The sequence below is a fragment of the Maniola jurtina genome, chromosome Z (assembly GCF_905333055.1).
Source record: "Maniola jurtina chromosome Z, ilManJurt1.1, whole genome shotgun sequence".
Taxonomy (NCBI): Eukaryota; Metazoa; Arthropoda; class Insecta; order Lepidoptera; family Nymphalidae; genus Maniola; species Maniola jurtina.
In genome coordinates this window covers 16914740-16934925 of record NC_060058.1, presented here as the reverse complement: position 1 = coordinate 16934925, position 20186 = coordinate 16914740, and the positions used below count along the sequence as shown (strand labels likewise).

The 20186-nt window shown below is 37.1% G+C and overlaps 1 protein-coding gene across 5 annotated transcripts in view; it reads right to left on the bottom strand.

Moving 5' to 3' along the window:
• LOC123880327 (sodium-dependent serotonin transporter-like) overlaps window positions 1-20186 on the bottom strand; it is a 65262-nt gene that overhangs the window by 14717 nt on the left and 30359 nt on the right. For all 5 annotated transcript variants that reach the window (XM_045928387.1, XM_045928386.1, XM_045928389.1 and 2 more), the window contains 2 exons: window positions 18311-18430; window positions 6309-6503 (listed from right to left, as the gene is read on the bottom strand). In XM_045928387.1, coding sequence (XP_045784343.1) covers window positions 6309-6503; window positions 18311-18430 — 315 coding nt within the window. The remainder of the gene's footprint in view (window positions 1-6308; window positions 6504-18310; window positions 18431-20186) is intronic.

Sequence of the window (20186 nt, the reverse complement as noted above, 5' to 3'; positions counted from 1 at the left end):
CTACCTATCACGATACAAAGACATCGCGAAGGAAACGGTAATGAGTCGGATGCATCCCTTGACTCCAATATCAATGGATGCAGCCATCCAAGATCACATGCACCTAAGTGGCGTACAAATGGAGAAACATTAGGCCTTAGGAATGTAACGGGCTTTAAATAATGATGATACATCTGACATTGAAAAGTTCATTCAAATGTGCATAAAGACGTACAGACCTACTAAAGATTGCGACTACTTACGCTGCCTGCACCCACGTAGCATCTCGCTACACTGTGCCTCGTAGCTCCACCACCAGAGTTTTCTATCATTATCATCAGACAGGCTGTTGAAGTACACAGCTGCAGAACTCAACACCTTCCCGCTATCATATTCAATTATTCATTCACTTTCAAATGTTATAACAATGTCTTTCACAGATTTAAATTTAATAAGAGATGAAAGATTCTTGGACTTTCGTGAAAAATGCGAAAGCTGCTTAGGAATGCAAAATTTCAAAGATGTAAAATTTGTTTGTAGTTTTGTCTTTCCATCACTCTGCAATGTATTAACAAATTGACGTGATTTTCGTACGTATGGAATAATTAACGTCCTGGAGAGTGACATAAGCTACTTTTTATCCCAGAAAATTGAAGATTGTTGAGGGCATCATCTAGAAATAATAACATTTGTTTCACTGTTGACGTATTGTTGGTTATTGTGTTTACAGAACATTATGTTTGTGTAAACTGATACCAATAGTCAAAGATAGGACAAGGCATCCTATCACCTAGAATATTCTATTATTAGAACTCTGAAGCCGGACTTTGTCTGTGTTGGTGTTGGCTGGCGGGCGTGCTCTGCCTTATTGGAGTGTTTTTTTTTGTTAAAACTGACTGGAAAGCGCTCTAAGGGGGTGCCGTGCGTATGTCGGCGAGCGCCGGCACAGACGGGGTCCATAATTGTATATAATTTGACTAACTTGTTACAAATAACTACAAACTTGACATTGGCTAATCTTTGTAAAGCCAGACGAGAGAGAAAAAAAAAACTCTGAAGTCATTCCCAAAAGGATGTATACAGCTATGTAAATTTAAACTCCATGTCTTTGATACACGAGTTTCAAAAATACAGTAGAAGTCAGGCACCCTCGCTTCGGCCTTCGTCGAACTCAGTGATATGAGTATCTGTACAAGATATGAAATAAGTGCTTCAATTGCAGGCCGAAAATTTGCGCTAGTGCAGTGTCCTCATTTCAAATTACTCAAATTTTGAGACATATTTTTGTTCTCATTTTTTTTAATCCTTTGATGACAAGAAGTCGTAAATCTAAATATATTGCAATCGTTTTCAAACTTTATGTTTAATTGAAATAATAAATTGAAATTGAATTGTAATAATAAATTGGATATAATAGTAGTTGAATAATAAATTGAATTGGTTTATAATAAATTGAAGTTGTTGATATTAATTTTCTACATTTAGTAATAAGAAACATCGATGACTGCATGCGCAACACATATTATTAAATAAGTATAAGGAGACAGCCGGTTACTGTTAACACAAATCTAAACTTGATGTAAAACAAAATGACAAAATGATTGAAAAGAGTGAAAATAAACGATGCGTTTCGTAGCTTGTAATCCTTCAGGTTCAAAATGTTGAATTCCCAAAATGTTGGATTCGCAAAATGTTGAATTTCAATTCCCAAAATGTTGATTCCCAAAATGTTGAATCTTAAAAGTAATCTTTTAATTCACATATGCTTAAACGTAATTAACAGAAAAAAACAGCCAAGTGCGAGTTGGACTCGCGCACCGAGGGTTCCGTACAAAGTTGTAGATGTGTAAATAAATCTCTAACGAAAAGATAAACCGGATTCAGGGACAAACTTAACTATTGATATAGCTCTCGTCACAAAAATGCTCTAAAACTGACAGCTTTGATGGTAGGTCATTGATTCCTTTCTTTGTTTTAATATTTAACATTTTGCGAATTCAACATTTTGGGATTCAACATTTTGCAATTTCAAAATTCAACATTTTGCAAATTCAACATTTTAGGAATTGAATATTTTGAAGGCTTGTAATTATATTTTAAGTTCAATGCGTTGGAATAACGCGTTCCGATCATATTTCAATTGCCGATGGATAAAATCAGAAACGTTCAAACAAACGGTTCTGATTGATATAATTAAGAGCATTGATTTCATTAAGAGCTTTCAGTAATATAATTTATGATTATTGCAGTGCTAATATGCTTATCAATATAATATTCCACAAGTGTAAATTAAAAATTTATAACACCCCCGACGATCCAAAGTATTTGAGTTTTCCAAAACATAATTTTCAAATAAATAATTATGTATTTAGGCAACGTCCATCTTGACAGCTTGACATTTGTCTATTGACATAATATTATGAACCTAACGGTTATCTAACCTTCTTTTCTACAAGAAAACTAGAAAAGAGCTGATAACTCTTAAACGGCTGAACCAATTTTTTTAGATTATAGCTAAGAACACTCTCGATCAAGCCACCTTTCAAACAAAAAAAACTAAATTAAAATCGGTTCATTCGTTTAGGCGCTACGATGCCACAGACAGATACACAGATACACAGATACACAGATACACAGATACACAGATACACACGTCAAACTTATAACACCCCTCTTTTTGGGTCGGGGGTTAAAAATAGCATTATAATAGCGGTTAAAGTATGAAATTGCCGTTTTACCGTTATAGGTACTTTTTTTTTTTTTTTTTTTTTTTTTACGCTGGGGAATGCATTTACGCATCCCCCCCCGGAGGGAGGGTATGTGGGACTCGCCGGCCGAGAGGCGACCGGAATACCCACTAAACCCCAGCGGCGCTACTGCGCGTCGCCTGGCGACTGGGTCACGGGAACGGCCGAAGCAAACAACCGCGACCCAGCCAGCGACGTCTGCCGAGGCAGACCCTCCACCGGGGACCTGCTCGGTCCCCATCGACGCACCTCCGGGACGCACCAACGAAGTGCGTCCCCCGACCTTGGGACGCGCACGTCGCCCGCGTCCCATCCTCCGCTTCATCCACTGTGCCCTCTGCTAGTCAGAGGGACACGCGGAGAAACCTCCCCCCCTGCCAGGTCATTAGCCATAGCCAACAATATCTCCGAAGAGAAATTATTAGCCATGTTACCGGGGCGCACCGGCCCGAACACTGCTCTTCCCCTCGGACGCATCCAAAAGGGACCAGCAGCATCCAGGCACACTGGGAGGTTACCTGGCTGGCGCCCCACCGTTATTACCGTTATAGGTACTTCGAATTGACATAGAACCTTCATGGTTTTAGATTTTTGAGTGAAACTTTTTTCATACGGCACCTATGTAGTTCTTTTTTTAAAAGATGTGCAACATTCGATTATCAACTTTCAGTTGTTTTTTTTATTCAGCTTAGACAATAAAGATAGATACATCGAAAATTCGTGTGATTTTTGAATACGAGTTCCGACGCGGAACTAACGCGGCAGAAACAGCTCGCAATATTAATGTTGCGTTTGGAGAGGGGACTGCTAATGAACGCACTATGCGATTTTGGTTTAAACGCTTTCGTGATGGAAACTTAGATTTGAAGAACGAACCACGTGGAAGACCGCCCACACAGGTGAATAACAATGATTTGAAAGAGATGGTGGAAGCAAACTACCCAGGAATTAGCGGCATGGTTTAACGTTACCTTACCAACAATATTGACTCATTTGCGTCAAATCAATAAAATAAAAAAATATGAAAAATGGGTGCCTCATGATTTGACTAATCTGCAGAAAGAAACGCGTGTTGAAACTTGCGTTGCCATGTTGAATCGATACAGAAATGAAGGAATATTGGATCGAATTGTGACATGTGATGAAAAATGGATTCTTTACGATAATCGTAAACGGAAAATGCAATGGCTGACCCCAGGTCAAACGCCGCAACAGTGTCCTAAAGCAAAGCTTACCAATAAAAAGGTAATGGTAACTGTTTGGTGGTCTCAGCGTGGTGTTATTCACTATAGCTTTCTCCGATCTGGTCAAGCAATAACGGCAGATGTCTACTGCGCTGAACACCGAACAATGATAGCGAAACTAGCAGTGAAACAGCCCCGACTTATGAATCGATCTTCACCATTATTGCTCCATGATAACGCGAGACTTCATACAGCACGAGAAACCGTTTTAACTCTTCAGGAACTGCAATTAGAAACCATTCGTCACCCTCCGTATTCGGCAGACCTTGCTCTAACGGACTACCATTTTTTTCGTGATTTGGACAATTTTCTGCGTGATAAAAAGTTTTCTTCTCAGGAGGCAGTGCAAAATGCTTTCACTCAGTTTGTCGAATCTAGATCACCAGAGTTCTATCGCAAAGGCATAAATGAGCTTCCTATTAGATGGCAGCAATGTATAGATAATAATGGTAATTATTTTGATTAAATAAATATGTTAAATTTAAAAAAAAAAAAACTAATTTTTATTTTTCAGTACAAATCGGCAATTTCATACTTTAACCCCTAATATTAAGTGATTGTATATAATAGTGATATGCATTTGTAATAACAAGTTTATTTCAGGATAATAGATAGTTACTGTTTTTATCGTAACAAAATGCTAGACTATTCCTCTCTTTACAAAGTTCAAGATTGTTGTGCATCGATTGGCATGAGAAAATGCAAAACATATTTATTTTTCCGTACAAGTTCGAGCACGAGATAATTTTGTAGTGCCTACTTACTCAACAATATGACAATATTTGAAATGGCTTCGTACGAATAAAAAATATCTGGTACAAAAGGATTGTTATATTCCAAAGCTATTCTGAAAACTACTTATTCAACGGTTTCATTTTCATGGAGCTCGTTTTTGAAAATAATTGAAAATAACGAAGTGGAGACACTCTAGTGAAAATGTTAAACGTTACAGAATTTGCATTGCTAACAATTTGTTTGGCTTTTGGGGCGCTTTCTTTGTCGTAAAGCTGCCGCGTGGAGGCAGCGCGCCTGCAGCGCTGCTTTGTGAATCCATATAAATAAAAATGCGCTACTGCAGCGCTGCGTCCACGCTGCGGCCGTCAGTTCATCGATCGAAATTATATGGATTTACAAATCTTACAAAAAGTATTTGTCTCCCTGGTCAATTAATAAGCATGTTCGAATGCGGATGACGAGATTTAGGGCTTGGTGCCCGGTCAGGACAAAATGGTTAACTTTTTCTGTAGAGAAATTCTAAGTTCAGTAGATAGTATTTACAGTTTATTGCCCGGAGTAAGTAAGTTGGCGGTGTCTCATCGCCGTGCTTTCGCTCCTGAGTGTGGTCTCTCCACAGGGGCAGCGCCGCAACGCACCGAAAACGCATTGTGTGGTGAAACGCATCACTACGGAACCCTACTCGCACTTGACTTTAAACCTGTTCTATTAAATTCAATAATTCATTTTTGCATCGAATATTTATTTCAATAGGCGATATCAGTTTTTGTTTGATCCCGGATTATATTTTACAGTGTTAGTGTTTTATTCGCAGTGCGCTTAAACAAAATGTAGTTTGATTTTCATTTTAATTATCTATTATCATTATCATTTCATCTATCAAACTTAATGAAATTTTGTAGACACGTTCCAAAAACTATAATGATCTGTGTATATCCGCTAGCTGCCAACATCATTATTTCTAATGCATTAGGGATTGCAGAGCCACTACTGAGCACAGGTCTCTTTTAGGTATAGAATGGATTGGTAGACTTCACAAATGTTTGAGAACATTACGGAGAACTCTCAGGCATGCGATTTCTTCACGATATTTGCTTTCACCGTTAAAGCAAGAGATATTTAATTGCTTGGAATACACACTTAAGTCGTCGTATGTGACCTCAATTAATCTAATCAATACCTAGGTCATAGTATCTACTTACTAGAGAACAAGGTTTAAAAACTAAGGTTTAGACTTTAGGTAATAAGTTTATCATTAGTTTTGTGATCAATTATGTCACTATCGCGTCCGAAATTCCTCAATACTGATGGATAGCTATGCTTAGAGTTGAGTACTCTACGTGATCAAATGAACTGAATTCCGAAAGTTCGGCGGTTCAAATCCCACCCGTTGTATTATTGTCGTACCCACTCCTGGCACAAGCTTTACGCTTAATTGAAGGGGAAAGGGGAGTATTAGACATGATTAACATGGCTAATATTATATTCTTAATAAAAAAAAACCCTACAAGAGACCTTTAATGTCCAGCAGTAGTCGTCTCCAATCCTCAAAGTTGTCGCTACTTGTCTTGATATATTTTAAAAAGTCATAAAAATTACTTACTAAAATGAAAACCGGTAGCATCGCCCAAAGAAACATCCAGAACCTTGTAGGCTTGAAGCCAAGGCAGAACTGTATATCCGTCGCAAACCTCTGAACTCCATAAATCCACATAACAATGGCTACCTTGAAACCTCCTAGATACAGGGTACACACATTTAATCCATACAAAATACCCGATCTTCTTTTTATTGTGAACTGCAAGCAAATCAAGTATATTAATATAAAGAAGTTTTTTTTGAAGTAAAACTTCTTTAGGCGCAACCGGCACAACTTGATATTTTTTTTCAGATGTAAGTAACGCAAATATTACATCCACTCTTAAAATGGCCGCCAAATAAGAATAGGTAACAGTCAACATCTTTAACAAGTGTAAATTAAAAATTTATAACACCCCCGACAAGTGAAGGTTACAGTAACTAGAAAAGAGCTGACAACTTTCAAACGGCTGAACCGATTTTCTTGGACTATTCCGCGCCTACGATCCAAAGTATCTGAGATTTCCAAAACATGATTTTCAAATAAATAATTATGTATCTAGGCAACGTCCATCTTGACAAAACTCGGATGATGGAAGTCGGAACTAATGCGTCAAGTACCACACATGACTACTTCGCAACGTATTTTCACGGATTATAATCGGATGGAGTGTGTAATCACCCTAACTGTTGTGAACTGTGATGACTAGGTAAGGCTGTAAATTTTATAACAATAAAAAATGTAAATTACTTTTATACGGGAGAATTCTGAAATTTAATTTTAATGCTAATGGTAATAAAAGAACTTTAATTAATTAGTGCAACTGACAAACAAAAATATTATTAACCCCAAGGCTGAACGTGCTGCGGTTTTGTTATAATTCCTAACCTATTAAAATATTTTTTAACAGGTTAGGCATATTATTAAGAAAACCGCAATGCACGTTCAGCCATATTGTTTTAAACATTATTACTAATGTTCTCTTTTCTTTCTGTCTCTTTACTGAGGGTCGTCACCTCTGTCCATTATTAATATTATAACTGTAGGAGTTTTCTGGAATAATTAATGCGGTGACTATGGAACTGTAACAGACAGACGCACAGACAGACTGCGGAGATTTAGTGACAGAAACATAAATTTAAGCAGCAGCATAGTTCCAAATTAATAATAAAAATTCAGTGACAGTACGTATATCAAAATATAAATTCTTTTTCTATTTAGTTCTTAACTAAATAGAAAATATGTGGTGTATATTCATTCATTCATTTATTCATTCAAAAAAATGGAGCAGGAAAAACGTTTTAAAAAATTGATTAATTATTGTTGAAGAAAAAAAACTATGCCATTTGCGTCTTGAATAATATACACACTTAAAAGAATCGATAAATGTTGGGGTTCCAAGGTGTTGGAATGGCGACCTCGCACCGGATAAAGCAGAAGCCTGCGATCAAACACACAGAATATAATAGTTTAGAAGGAGTGAGATGGGATGGGATGGGGTACGATGGGATGGGATGGGATGGAATGGGGTGGAATGGAACGGGATGGAGTAGAATAGCATATATTTTTATTCAAATAAGCTTTTACAAGAGAACGTCTGTTGGTTGATGTCTAAACTTATTTTTAGTTTATACTAATTAATTATAACTATCTATTACCCGCGGCTTCGCTCGCGTGACTCAAGGTTTTAATAATAATTGAGGTTTGCTACAATATTTTTTGGTGCAAAGCTTAAGTTTTTTTATCATGTGATAAAGCATGCTATCCTGCGGGAACTGTTTGTTTATTTTTTTGGAAAGAAAAGTAGCCTATATCACTTAATGCCGTCAATCCGTAGCTCTGTTTTGGCGTTACTGAACGACAAATGTGTGAAAGATAGAGTGCTATTCCGCGGGAACTGTTTGTTTTTCCGGGGTAAAAAGTAGCCTATGTCCTTTCCCGGAATGTATCCTAAGTCTGTACTAAATTTCATTAAAATCTGTTCAATGATTGACAGACACACTTTTGCATTTATAATATGGTATGGATTAGGAACTTACTGTAAAGAGTTTCGAAGATTTTGGCCTACCTAATAGTCCGCCATTTTTCTTTTTTCCAAAATAGTGTTTATTATTAGTTAAATTCTAGTTTCCAAGATATAAGCTACTAGAGGATGCCCGCGACTTCGTCCGCGTGGATTGTACTGGTGAAGTCATCAGGGGGCACGGTAGTGCCCCCGCCAAGACGAGCCAAATGGCGGCCGGGGCGCTACGTACCTTTTTCTCGAAGTGTTTCGCCGTATTTTCGACCTGTCATAACTTCGGTCTGGATGACGCTAGAAAGCTGAAATTTTCAGTATAAGGTGTCCTCAGCAAATTTAGCAAATATACTAAGTATCGAATATCTAGCTTTTATGGTTACAGATTTATTGATACCTAAAATACGCCGATTTCGTCCCTCACTGATGATCATCAAAACCTCTAAGGTACTTCCCGAAGTCCTAGAAGACTGAAATTTGATATTTAGACTAGAAATTGCATACAAACTACAGGAAAATTAAGAAATTGGAAATGTCCCCCCTCTACGCCTCTTATGGGAAAAGCAAATCTGTAAATTCTGTCGCTAGAATGCTGATATTTTCAGGATAAGATGTCCTTGGCAGATTTATTAAACGCATTGAGTACCTATCAATTGTCTAGCTTTTATAGTTTCAGATTTATTGACAGTCAAAACTTCTAGTCTGTAATTCTAGGGTACTTCCCGAAGTCCTAGAAGACTGAAATTTGGAATTTAGACTAGAAATTGCATACAAACTACAGGAAAATTAAGAAATTGGAAATTTCCCCCCTCTACGCCTCTTATGGGAAAAGCAAATCTGTAAATTCTGTCGCTAGAATGCTGATATTTTCAGGATAAGATGTCCTTGGCAGATTTATTAAACGCATTGAGTATCAATTGTCTAGCTTTTATAGTTTCAGATTTATTGACAGTCAAAACTTCTAGTCTGTAATTCTAGGGTACTTCCCGAAGTCCTAGAAGACTGAAATTTGGAATTTAGACTAGAAATTGCATACAAACTACAGGAAAATTAAGAAATTGGAAATTTCCCCCCTCTACGCCTCTTATGGGAAAAGCAAATCTGTAAATTCTGTCGCTAGAATGCTGATATTTTCAGGATAAGATGTCCTTGGCAGATGTATTAAACGCACTGAGTATCAATTGACTAGCTTTTATGGTTTCAGATTTATTGACAGTCAAAATTTCTAATCTGTAATTCTAGGTTACTTCCCAAAGTCCTAGAAGACTGAAATTTGGTATGTAGACAAGAAATTGCATACAAACTACAGAAAAGTTAAGAAATTGGAAATTTCCCCCCTCTACGCCTCTTATGAGAAAAGCAAATCTGTAAATTCTGTCGCTAGAATGCTGATATTTTCAGGATAAGATGTCCTTGGCAGATTTATCAAACGTAACAACTATCTGTGTTTCTTGAAGTCCTAAAAGACTGAAATTTGGTATATCTGCTTGAAAATTGAGTTGCAAGATTCCACCCGAACAAACATAGTTACATACGAGTACATTGCAAGTTGAATAAAAGCTTTCAAAAAAAGAGGTAACGATAGAGAGTGGGCCATAAAAATGATGAGCCTACAAGAAATAAATCAAAAAAAAATCTAAGGCACCTGTCAAAAAGAAATGAAATCCCACCAAAAACATTTCATGTAAAATGTTACCAAGACTCACAAGTTCATAATGTTTTCACTGTTAAAAAGTTATGAGATCTCTAGTAGAGCCAAGCCCCTAGCTGAGCTTAGATTTGTGCTGGCCATGGGAGCTATCCCAAGTCCAAAGTATATAGCTTTTAAATGCTCTTGACTATATCACATTTATAACAATAAATAACAAATAACTCTACTTACAAGCTCTGATTCTACAAACCCTAAATCTTGGTTAAAAAAGTACGGCTAGGCCGTTTAATGTTCGTAAAACTATTACATGACATAACATATTTTAAGGCCATAAGGAATAGTTTGTTCGACAATTACTAATTTGTATTGTACTTCGTGATGGTCGCAGAAGCTATTCCGGGCTTAAATGTCATTTCATATAAAAAATCCACGAACTGTAAACGGCCAAAGCGTACTTTTTTAACCAAGATGTAGGGTTTGTAGAATCAGAGCTTGTAAGTAGAGTTATTTGTTATTTATTGTTATAAATGTGATATAGTCAAGAGCATTTAAAAGTTATATACTTTGGACTTGGGATAGCTCCCATGGCCAGCACAAATCTAAGCTCAGCTAGGGGCTTGGCTCTACTAGAGATCTCATAACTTTTTAACAGTGAAAACATTATGAACTTGTGAGTCTGGGCAACATTTTACATGAAATGTTTTTGGTGGGATCATACTTACAGTCTAGCCGCCTACCTGTCTGTCTGCCTGTTTGTATTGATGCCAGCTATTGATTAATGCAGATTCTGCTATTTTGGAAAAAAAATGGTGGGCATGTAGGCAGGGCAGACTCCATACTAAAATATTTAAACCCCTTTAAACATAGTAGCTAGATATAGTGTACTGAAACCAGTGAGCAATCTAATCAAGCAACGGCCAATAAATTACTCGAATAATGTAGACGAACGACGTAGTCTATTCCGGAAACCAATGCTGGAATTAAATTATTTCTAGGTTACCTATTCTATTGCATTGAAATAGTTAATGTAAACATGACATGAATTGGCTACTGGATTAACGTGAATTGACCATGTAAGGAACCTTGACGTCTAATAGAGGATTTCAGCATTGTCTGAAAGATCCTCTATCCCCACAGTCACTGAAGACAACCAATCCGATCTTATCATATAGGCAGGTATGGTACCCGACAGGTTGAGATGGCAATCGGGGTATGAGGCAGGGGACACCCCGCACACTCGCACGTTACCCGCGCTCGCCCGCAGTGGGTCAGCGCGGGGGCTGTGCGGGTGTGCGGGGCGTCCTCACCTCGGTTGCCATTTCAACCTGCCGCGCACTATAGGTACTTATGTTGTAACGCGAAAGTGTTATGTTGATTTGTTCTTCAATCACGCCGCAGTGGGGCAACGGGTTGAACCAAGTTTTTACATAGATATATTTAGTTAAACACCTGGAGAGTGGCATAGGCTGCTTTTTATCCCGGAATATCAAAGAGTTCCCACGGGATTTTTGACAATCTAAATCCACGCGGTTGAAGTCGCGGATATTAGCTAGTATCTTATAGAATTAAAAATATAAATCAGTGAGATCATGTAGTAATATTATATTTATTTTTAACCCCCGACCCAAAAAGAGGGGTGTTATAAGTTTGACGTGTATCTATCTGTCTGTGGCATCGTAACTCCCTAACTAATGAACCGATTTTAATTTAGTTTTATTTTTGTTTGAGAGGTGGCTTGATCGAGAGTGTTCTTAGCTATAATCCAAGAAAATCGGTTCAGCCGCTTGAAAGCTATCAGCTCTTTTCTAGTCAGCGTAACTTTCACTTGTCGGGGGTGTTATAAATTTTTAATTTACACTTACTGGTTATGTTATTTTTCTATCTCTATCTATTTAAACCCATTTCTTCTCAAACCTGGACTAAACTTGAAAAAGTGACACTATAACAAAACTAAACTGGATTAAGCGGCTGATACTGGTACAACTGGGCCTTAGCGCTAGTGATTCGTCGAGAATGATTAAATTATGATCAAAGAGCCCGCGAGCGTCAGACCTACGTCATAATTTAAGCACTACATGGCTGTATTTTAATTTGGATGACGTATAGCCTCGTATTTTCGTACACGTAGTTTGTTATCACACTAATATTGTAAAGACGAAAGTGTGTGTATGTGTGTGTATGTTTATTACTCCTTCACGCATAAACTACTGGCTGGATTTGGCTGAATCAGTCCGTAGAATTCTGGCTGTGTAAGGGTGCAGGCAGACCTACACAATCTATGCTTTTACGAGTTTATATTGTTTATTTTAATTTACAGACTAGCGCTTGGCTGCAATCAGATCTGCTAGCAAGTGATGATGCAGCCTAAGATGGAGTGCGCTTGGCTAGAAGTTGCCTATTCACTCATAACTTGAAGGTACCCATAAAAGTGGAAGGGAAAGCTGATGCCTTAAGGGCGTCCCATATCCTTCATTGATGATGATGAAATCCACTACAGCACTGTAGATCTCTTCGATTATCACGTCACCCCTAGCCTAATATTTGACAGAAATCGATGCAAACCGAGAGTTTCCTCACTCTAGTTTGTCTAGATCTAGGTTTTAAAATGTTCATACTAGTCCGAATTAGGTTTTATTGGTTAAAGCTAAACGAAATCGTTATGAGCTCTTGAAAGTCAATTCAAAATATTCGGTGTAAAAATAACCAAAGAATCACCTTGAATAAACCGACTCCCATCCTGCGTGCGTGTTTTCATTGAAAAGTTTCAAAAGAATTTCACAGTTTTGCTGGCCCGTCTGTTTTTGTAAAAAGCTTTAAAACTGTTGGGAGGGTGGCTGCCAAACGATGATTAAACCTCTTATTCCAACAGAGTAACTGTACCATAGTTTGAATGCAACCACAGAATTTAGAATACGTATAGAAATGTTCAAAGGCTTTCTTCTTCTTCTTCTTCTCTCTGGGCTGGTTTCCGCACTTAAACGTTTCGGTCTGTTGTGCGTGCGTTGCCCCTCCCCCCTCACTTCAGCCATGCAAGCTCGCTCCAGAAACTGAGTAGACCAGTTCAAGGACTTTATGCACATGATATAATTTACAGCCAACAAGCTAATACCAGCGACTTCGACTTCATCCGCGTGGATTTAGGTTTTTGAAATCCCGTGAAAACTCTTTGATTTTGCGGGATAAAAATTAATCTATATCAGGTTTTTAATTATACCCATGAAAAAAATTACACTGATACTCCGTTGCTTCGTTGCAGAGATCATTTCCATATCGAAAGCTACAAACTTGACCATTTTATTATATTAGTTTAGCAACTGCCTGCAGCTTCGCACGGATAAAATTCTTTATTCGGTATCCCGTAAAATTTTCCTTTTTCTTGTTAACACTACAGAGAGAACCTCTGTCTAAAATTTCAGGATCATGATATCATGGTCATGATGATGACGAATGAGTTTCTCACATCCCAACCATCCTATTAATGTCACAAAAAATTTCTACCACTAAGAAAAGAAGGGATCACGACCTTCAGCAACAACAATAACATTAAGACGCGGAGAGAGTGTCTCACACAGAACAGGGAATTTGATTGGATTACTCATAATCAGTGGCACACTACCACAGTATCAAAGAAAACAGATACCATTTCTATTACCTTCTCATAGAAATTGTAATAAGTACAATAAATTGTAAAAAGATTTTATTTATTTATCAGTGATATGCAGTGGTTTGAATAAAAATCGGTCAAGTGAGAGTCATTATTTTTTAATTATTTTTTTCAATTTCAAATTTGTCATCTTGGTTTTCCTTTACCTAGTGGTAATAGAAATACTACACTGTGAAAATTTCAACTCTCTACCTATTACGGTTCATGAGATACAGTCCACTGACGGACAGACGGACGGACAGCGAAGGCTTAGTACGTTGACACTATTCAGGTATGGAACAGTTAAAACTTTCAGTAACATTAAAACACAGTTACAGTAGCATTAAAATTTGATTCCATTCGTTATAGACTACAGGCCCATGTTCAAAAATGGATGGGTCATATGAACCACCAGGTGACGTATACAGGACGATATAAGAGCATAAAATAATAAGATTCAGCACTATGCCGTCACTTGTAAGCTGTCCAACAGAGTGCTGGTGAGAATTCAAAAGTGCAGGTAGAGTGAGTACATTTTGGTCATATATTTTTGTACGGCATTTTTACCATCGATAGATCTATGAAAAATAATAAGAAAGCGCGCAGTGCCGTAAAAAAATGGTGCGCCACAAAGTCAGTAAATTTTTTGATTTTCTGACATTTTCCGGGGTAAATTTGGTCATTTAATTCTGTACGGCACTAGTTTCATACTGTTTCAATACAGCCTCTAATCCATTATTCCGCAACGCCGTACAAAAATCATGCGACAAGGGGAAAAAATTGAGGGTAGCAAGCCCCTCTCTTTCCGTGGTCCGGGGGATGATTTGAAACAACATAAAATTAATTTATTTTGAAAGTGTTTTATGCATAGATAATATTTTTTTACATGCCGTACATTTTCGTTGGTCCAAAGGTTTGTAGGGGATGTGGATATTATATACACACCCGTTCACTTCAGTTAGACGGCATAGTGATTTTATCATATTATCAATTGTTCTCTTCAAAAATATGTTAATGCCGTACAGTATCAGATGGCCATAAAGTACTACACCCTTAAAATGGTAGCGTCATTTTCATCAGCCTAAAAGATATGGTCTGCATTAAAATGTACGGCATATTTTTTTCCTAATTTATTTATCTTAATACTATTTAAAACAAGGGAAAAGCGTAGAAAATTGCTATATTTTATTAATCTATGAATATTTAAACTTTTGCAATAATTCAGTTTTTGTATTTCTCTATAATTTTTTTTAGAACAGTTTCTTTTGAACGGCAATACTATACAACAATAGTATTTTACACTCTCATGTTAAAAAAAAGGTTGCCGTACAGAGTCAAATGATTTTACAGCTTTAAAAATCAAGTATACCATGAAATTAAGATAATTATTGATACACATTCAAATGAACACTAATTTTTTGACGGCATTATTTTTAATAGTACTTTTGAGTGCTAGATAATGTTTTGGAATCAAAGCCGTACTTTTTTTAATCACCCCCCGGACCACGGAAAGAGAGGGGGTTGCTACCCTCAATTTTTCCCCCTTGTCGCATGATTTTTGTACGGCGTTGCGGAATAATGGATTAGAGGCTGTATTGAAACAGTATGAAAGTAGTGCCGTACAGAATTAAATGACCAAATTTACCCCGGAATATGTCAGAAAATCAAAAAATTTACTGACTTTGTGGCGCACCATTTTTTTTACGGCACTGCGCGCTTTCTTATTATTTTTCATGGATCTATCGATGGTAAAAATGCCGTACAAAAATATATGACCAAAATGTACTCACTCTACCTGCACTTTTGAATTCTCACCAGCACTCTGTTGGACAGCTTACAAGTGACGGCATAGTGCTGAATCTTATTATTTTATGCTCTTATATCGTCCTGTATACGTCACCTGGTGGTTCATATGACCCATCCATTTTTGAGCATGGGCCTGTAGTCTATTATGTTCAAAAGTTCCACGATTAAAATGTACTGACCAAAATGCAAGCGAATATTTTATTTATTGCAGTAAAATTGACTTTCACTCGCTTTGGTATATTAAAATAATAATTTAAACTCATAAAATATTACATCCGTTAAAATAAACATAATATCCTTTACACGTGAATGTATTCACACGTGTTTATCCCTAGTTTAAACAGTTCCCGTCAATTTTGACCTGACTATGTTACATACTTAGATATGAAGCTTGTAACGAAACCTCGAGCATTTACCTACGTTGGCAGGTGTCAAATATAGGTAGGCTATGAAAGTGAGACAATAATTTTTTAGGCTCGCTAAAAACGGTAGGTAGCGTTCATGGATCATATTATTACACCTGAATAAAAGTAACTATTTAATTTATTATATAAATTGAATTAATGTTATATAAAAATCTAATCGAAATCACGAGAAATCATCAAAAAAGTGTGCACCACAATCAACAGTGTGCCTGATTCATAGATAGTATACATATAGACTGTCTGAGTATTGCTATTGCTTAGTGGGCAGGCGCACGTCCAGCTGTGGACTATATTATGTGGTATTGATGATGATAACGATGATAGCACGCATCGGATAGAAGCTACGGATGGGACCTATGGTTGATACATCGCTTAGTTCCGAGTCACGATCTACCTCAATTTCATAGATTAGTGGAAACAATCATAGCTGTATAGCACATCTCTGGTGGAAAATCAGGCTCACAGTAGCAGGCGGCCCAGTTTAAGGGTCGAAACGCATCAACGGTCAAATAGCCGTCTCGATTTATCAACAAGAGTTGTAAGCCAAAATTGCCACACGTGCGCGCGCTCACATTGCCGTATGATGAATCGAGGCTTCTATTTACTAACCACGTGCGACTGCGAATGCCTCGATTTGATGGAGTAAAGGCGGAATTAAATCATAAGCCTTATAGGTATCTGGATAATGCATAGAACATTGAACTGTACAAACTGTCGGACATGTCGCGAACGTAACCATAAGCGCTCAGACGTCCGTGGTATATAACAGTTCACGACAGTTAGGGAAGGTCTAACAAAACGACGAGGCTTCGACTTCACTGGCAGGTGTTAAATTTTAGTACATTTGAAGTAGGTAGCACTAGCCGTATTTTTCTATGATTTTTTGTCACCATAGCCTAATATTTGGCATATCATCGATTCAGGATGAAACCGAGTCCTCTCACTCTAGCTCACACTGATTGAGGTGTAGAGAGGTGAAAGTCAAGGTAAAACTTTCTGCAACCCATTGTTAAATCATTGTTAAGTAAAGGGCTTTGCATCGGAATAAAAAATAAAAATAAACCTTTGTCTGCCATTTGGTGTGCGTTGTTCCTACAGTCTACCGCCACATTGATTTTAGCAAAATTCATAATGAGTACTTACTCAATGACCCATTTAGTCACTGTATTTATAAACCAAGGTAAAATTTTACCCATTCGAGTACGGGCCCTAAAATACAAACAAAAAGCATTTGGAAAAGAGCATAAATAAGACAGCTTGCTCTATATAAAGTATTCAGATGACAGCGGAAATTTCTCCGCTTTGTACGGCGCGCGGCGAGGCCGAATTTCGTCCAACACACGGACGAGAGAAAATCATGAAAATACGTGTACAGACTACCTACTACTTTATTTATATACTGGTGTTTATGTTACCTTTTCTTTCCATGCACGGCGCATTTGTGATTATTTTCAACCCTAGAGCGACAATATGTATTTAAACCATCACCACTACTTTTTCATTATCTAAAATGTATAAAGCCGAGTATAGGAAAAGTTTATTGTTTTCAATTATGCAACCAGACTTTTTATAGTTTAATGACCGATTTTTCAATCGTTAAATATTTTTTATCTGAGGATTGAGGGTTCGACAGTTTTTGTATAGGAAATCTGTCAATACGTCAAATTATTTTATAATATATTAATTAAAAAGTTATTTGATGTCACTAAAGTTTACTTACGCAACGAATATCGAAACCTACTCGTCTGAGAGTATTTTGACCAGTTATTGCTATTTTTTGAACAGCATTAACATATTATCAAGAAAGTATAGAACTTCGACTATGCAGTTTATTGATGTATATTACGTTGGTAAATCATTTCGTTCGAAATAAACTTTTTTTAAATAAGTTGATGATGATGTATAAGTCGATATAAGTAAATCAATCGAGCTACGGTCCAGACTCTAGGTGTTTAAAAAGTTACTTGCGTGAAACTTTGTCCACAAATAAAGTGATTTTTTAAACAATAAAATAGCTTAAAGTTAGCCTCATCTAATATTCTGTACAAATGGTGCCAAGATTACTGGCTGCATTTCTGCGCTGGATCCTTTGCGCTACAAATGAGCCAGACCTATTGTGACCAGATCAATCTAATTACTGCGGTGAAATGCCTTATAAAAACAAAGTGAATTAGATAAATGACGTAACTGTGTAGTTATTATGGCAATGAAGTAAGCCACTAAGTTAATAAATTAAAAATTTATAACACCCCGACCTGTGAAGGTAGCTAGAAAAGAGCTGATAACTTTCAAACTGCTGAACCGATTTTCTTGAATTATAGCTAAGAACACTTTCGATCAAGCCACCTTTTAAACAAAAAAATCTTAATTAAAATCGGTTCATTAGTTTAGTAGCTACGTTGCCACAGACAGATACACAGATACACACGTCAAACTTATAACACCCCTCTATTTGGGTCTAGGGTTAAAAACATATTTACTTACGATACTTAAAGGTAGCGATAAAGTAAACCCCAGGAAACACAACAATCCGACGATGTAAATATTTTTCACGGAACGAAATTCGCTGTGTAGTAATCTAGAGATGCTCGATGTGAACATGGCCTGGAAAAAAATGTTAAATATATAATTCTCCTTCCCTGCGTAGTTTGCCTCGTTGCTAAAGGTCATGATCCCTTAGGTTAATCACATGGTGGAGTTATTTTTATTGCATATAGTGCGGTAGTCTCTCAGAACATTTCGCAAGCGTACGGCTTGATGAAGGAATTCATCATCATCAATGAAGGAAATGGAACGCCCTTCCGGCATCAGTTTTCCCTTTCACTTTTAATATAGGTACCTTAAACTCAAGAGTGAATAGGTCACTTCTAGGCAAGCGCGCTCCATCTTAGGCTGCATCATCACTTGTTAGAAGGTCTAATTGCAGCCAAGCGCTAATCTATAAATTAAAAAAAAAATATCAACCAATCGTCGGTTCACTACTAAGCACGGATCTCCTCTCAGAATCAACAGGCTATAGTCCGCCTTCACGTTGACAAAGTGCGGATCGGCAATTAAAACATTGTAAAAACTTTCAGGCATGCAGGTTTCAATAACAATACCCTTTACAGTTTTAAATAAGTTCATGAAACCAGTCCACAAAATTATGCAGTAGTGTAAACTTGAAACTTGTCTCAATAACAAGTCTCACTTACCCTAACTATATAATTGCGCCAACTTGTTTCATCAAATTATACAAAACTGTAAAGAATATATTTTTATTTCTGCTGTAAGCCCCACTCGGCTGAGGCCTAAAGTTCTTTCTATAGTAAATGAAATGCAAAATGGGATGCGCCTTTCATTATGATGCCAATACTGCTCGTTATTTCTAAAGGTTTTTAACCGACTTTAAAAAAAAGGAGAAGGTTCTCAATTCGTCGGAATCTTTTTTAACCGCCGTTAAGTCTAGCTAGATATAGCCTCAATAGCTCAGTGGTTATAGAACGAACTGAAGTCCGAAAGATATGCGGGTCAAACTCAACCCGTTGCACTATTGTACCTCCTCCTAGCTCTAGTTTTACGCTCAGTTGGTGGGAAAAGAGGAATTAATATTCATAATTAACATGGCTAAAATTATTTAAAAGAAACCGGCCAAGTGCGAGTCATACTCTCGCACAGAGGGTTCCGTACTCGGGTATTTTTTCCGACATTTGGCACCATAAATCAAAAACTTTTAAGTATGCATGAAAATAAATATAAATCTGTTTTAGAATGTACGGACAAAGCCCTTACATATGATACCCCACTTGGTAAAGTAATGAATGAAAATTTGAAAATACTCATTATTTGTTCATGACTAGATTTTAATTTTTTTTTGTGATGTAACCATAAATTCACAGTTTTCAGATTTTTCCCCTTATATTGTGTCCTAATACCTGTCATTTTTTCATTTTGAGGTACGGAACCCTAAAAATAAAAATAAATGTTAACGTTTTGTAAAACGCCTGCAGCAATGTTTTAACAATAGTTTTGCTACTAGGTTTTTGGAATATGCTATTATAAAGTTGCAGGCGCTAGACAACATACAGTTTTGAAATTCCTACCTAGAGGGAGCCAACGGTACCCTATTACTAAGCCTCCGCTGTCCTCAATTAGTCCGTCCGTCCATCCCTCGGTCTGTCAGCGGGCTGTATCTCGTGAACCGTAATAAGTAGGTATAGAGAGTTGAAATTATCACAGAATGTGTACCTACCTATTTCTATTGCCACTATAACAACAAATCCATATCCATACTTAATATTATAAATGCGACAGTGTGTCTGTCTGTCTGTCTGTGTCTGTCTGTGTCTGTCTGTCTGTCTGCTACCTTTTCACGACCCAA